General features: G+C 38.1%; 1 protein-coding gene across 1 annotated transcript in view; it reads right to left on the bottom strand.

The window, feature by feature from the left end:
* Window positions 1–327: 327 nt before the first annotated feature.
* Window positions 328–3126, bottom strand: part of LOC102876210 (secretory carrier-associated membrane protein 1-like) — a 148087-nt gene continuing 145288 nt past the window's right edge. The window contains exon 8 of the mRNA XM_006889882.1: window positions 328–492. Coding sequence (XP_006889944.1) covers window positions 328–492 — 165 coding nt within the window. The remainder of the gene's footprint in view (window positions 493–3126) is intronic.

The following is a 3126-nucleotide window of genomic DNA, read 5'->3' as shown; positions in this document are numbered from 1 at the left end:
TAAATGCATTTTGAGTCCTAAGTACCATATTAATTTCAGTGTGCCATCACTGAAATAATTCGCTGAACATTCATCCCCCAAAAAATGTGGAGAATATTTATTTAGCATGTACTATTTTTTTCTGCAAGGGACACTGAAATATTAAGAAAACCATTAGGTAAAATAAGAAGACAGGAAGTTTTTCTCATTTTAGCCCATGCACAGTGAACAGGAAATTTACATGCTGCGTGTACTTGTGTTTTTAACATAAAAATATTTATAGAATACAGTAACTGGGGGGAAAGAAAGTACAGTCAAAAGATAACAAGTGTATTGTTTGAGGATTCTCTACATTTGGTTACCCTTGAAGGCATTCTGAGCTGCACTAGTTGCAGCAGACGAAGCGGCATTAGCAGCTGCAGTCTGGACAGTTTTGTTGGACATCACACCTGTTGCAAACTCTTGCTGGGCCTTCTCAAAACTAGCACCTGTTGTGCGATAAAGTCCATGTACCTGGGGGGACAAAAACAAGGAGGAGAAGGTAAGTGATAATTTACATATTTCTTTTCAGCAGCTCAGAGATAAAAGGACTAAATTTGAGTCATAATTGGTAAAATCAAGATCACTAGTCAGCACAATGACACAGTTATTTTATTAATTATTTTCTATTAATAGGTTTTATTTATTTTTTTCTAATACAAAAGAGATAATGGGACTTAAGTCAAAATCACAAATAATTTAAAGAAGAATTTCTTTACCAACTGTAAAACAACTATTTTTTTTTAACTCTGTAACCAAACGCTATTGTTGTGTGCTGTAGAGTCTGAACTGACCCATAGCGTACCCGCCAGTGGGTGTTCAGAAGCAGTCAACTGCACAAAAGGAGACTGCCCATTCTTCTCCCAGGAGCAGCTAGTGGACTCAAACAGCAAACCTTGTACCCAATTAGTTACTTATTAAGTAACTTTAAGTAAAATGACATCAGAAGGGTTTGAAATATACAAAGAAGATATCTGATTTTAGAACATGAATTTACTTTTCCCAAACAATTCAACCTAGAACAGTGCTTCATTTATTTTTAAGATGTCTATGAGAGAAGCAGTATCTCTGGGTGATAAAATGATTAAGCACTCGGCTGCTACCTGGAGGGCTGATCATTCTCATCCACTCTTGGAAGAGCTGGTGATCTAATTGTAAAACATGAGCCACTGACACCTGTATGGAGTGCAGTTCTGCTAAGTTACACCAAGAAATCTAGAGGACAACTACTTGGCCAACTGACTGGAAGAGATACATATTTATTACCATTCCAAAAAGTGGTGATCCAACAGAGTGTGGAAATCATCAAACAGTATCACTAATATCACGCAAACAAGAAGATCATCCAAAAATGACTAGAATAGTATGTCTCACCAGAGAACGGCAAGAAATACAAGATGGGTTTGGAAGAGGCATTGGCACTGGGGATATATCATTGCCAGGCCCAGAGAGGGTTTTGTTCTATTGTACACACAGTCCTTATGAGTTGGAATCAGCTGAATGGAACTCAACAACACCATATGTGTGTATGTGTCCAGTTGTATTCCTCATCACTGTACCAACAGGCAGCATCAGAAGTGATGGAAACAAGATTACGGTTGCCATGCTTTGGGCATGTTACCAGGAGGGGCCAGTCCTTGGAGAAGGACATCATCCTTGGAAGGGTAGAGCATCAGTGCAGGAGAGCGTGGATGAGCTGGACTGACACAGTGACTGACAAAGGAGTCAGGTGTTGGAGACAGTGAAGTTGGCTCAAGATAGTGCAAGGTTCTGAGGTGCTATTCATAGGGTCACTATGAGTCATAATCAACTTGATACATATCTATCTATCTATCTATCTATCTATCTATCTATCTATCTATCTATCTTCACTTGTGTGTATATCTAAGTATATATGTTGTTGTATGCCACTGAGTCAGAACCAACTGGTAACTGATCATCCAGTGAGTTTTCAGAGGCAATAAATCACACACAGGAGGAGAATGGCTGCCCTTCTCCCATGGAGTAGTAGCTGGTGGATTCTAACCATGTGCCTTTGGGAGTACAGCACAACTTCTTAACGACCAGGCCACCAGAGATCCCCACATGTAAATATATACACACACAAATGCAAAATGTAGCTCTCATTTGTTTTTACTTAAAAAAAACAAAACAAAAAAACAACCCTTGGGGTCTAATTTTTCAATTTTAATACATTTTTCAGAAGTCTTCTATGAACCCATATGCCCATAGATTTGAAAGAGCTACATATCTGTAAAGATGTTTTAGTGGCCCAGTGAGTAGAGCTGTGCTACCCATCCAAAGGCATACCGTTTGAATCCACTAGCTGCGCCAAAGGAAAGATAGGCAATCTCATTCCATGCAATTTACTGCCTCTAAAAATCAGTTGGTTCCAGCTGTAAGTGAGTTGTTACTCAACTGCAATGACCAACAAGCACCCCTCTATTTCATTACAACCTTTTGCTCATCAAATTCCACAGCGCTAGAATTCCAAGGCGTACCTCAAGTATCACTCTCTTCTCTTTATTGCCTGATCTATCTGCATCTCATTCTTAGGAGTACAACACCATAGCATACATTTTTTTAAATGGCATGCATATTGTGCTTTATTGTGCAGACTTTGTCTACATGTCAGTAAGTTAATTTTCACTCATGGTTATAGCCCTAAAAGACACAGGACAGTAATCTGCAGATCACTGAACAAATATTTAACTGTTCCTCTGCTAGAAATTACACAAATGGCCCCAAATCATCCACACTGTTGGGGGAGGGAATAGTTATCAAGCAAATGCAATACCATTTTAAGAGATACCAACTCAGGACAAAATAAAAACATACTGAGGAATACCAATTTTTTTTCCTCTAGAATGCAAAATATTACTGTACCTGCTATAATCTTATACAAATAATGCATGTGCTAGGCCAGAAATATTTTTACATATTTTATCATTTCTATGTTATATTTTCCTCAAAAATGGAGTTGCTTTCATAGTTAAAAAAGCCATTGCTAGATCTATCTTGAAGTACAATATTGTCAGTGACAGGATAATATCTATACGCATACAAGGAAGTCCAGTGAATACCACTATCATTCAAATATATGCACCA

This window comes from Elephantulus edwardii, unplaced genomic scaffold (genome assembly GCF_000299155.1).
Source record: "Elephantulus edwardii isolate Elephantulus edwardi_28Jun2011 unplaced genomic scaffold, EleEdw1.0 scaffold00082, whole genome shotgun sequence".
Classification (NCBI taxonomy): Eukaryota; Metazoa; Chordata; class Mammalia; order Macroscelidea; family Macroscelididae; genus Elephantulus; species Elephantulus edwardii.
Note: the sequence above shows the minus strand (reverse complement) of the source record. Positions and strands in the feature narration are given on the sequence as shown.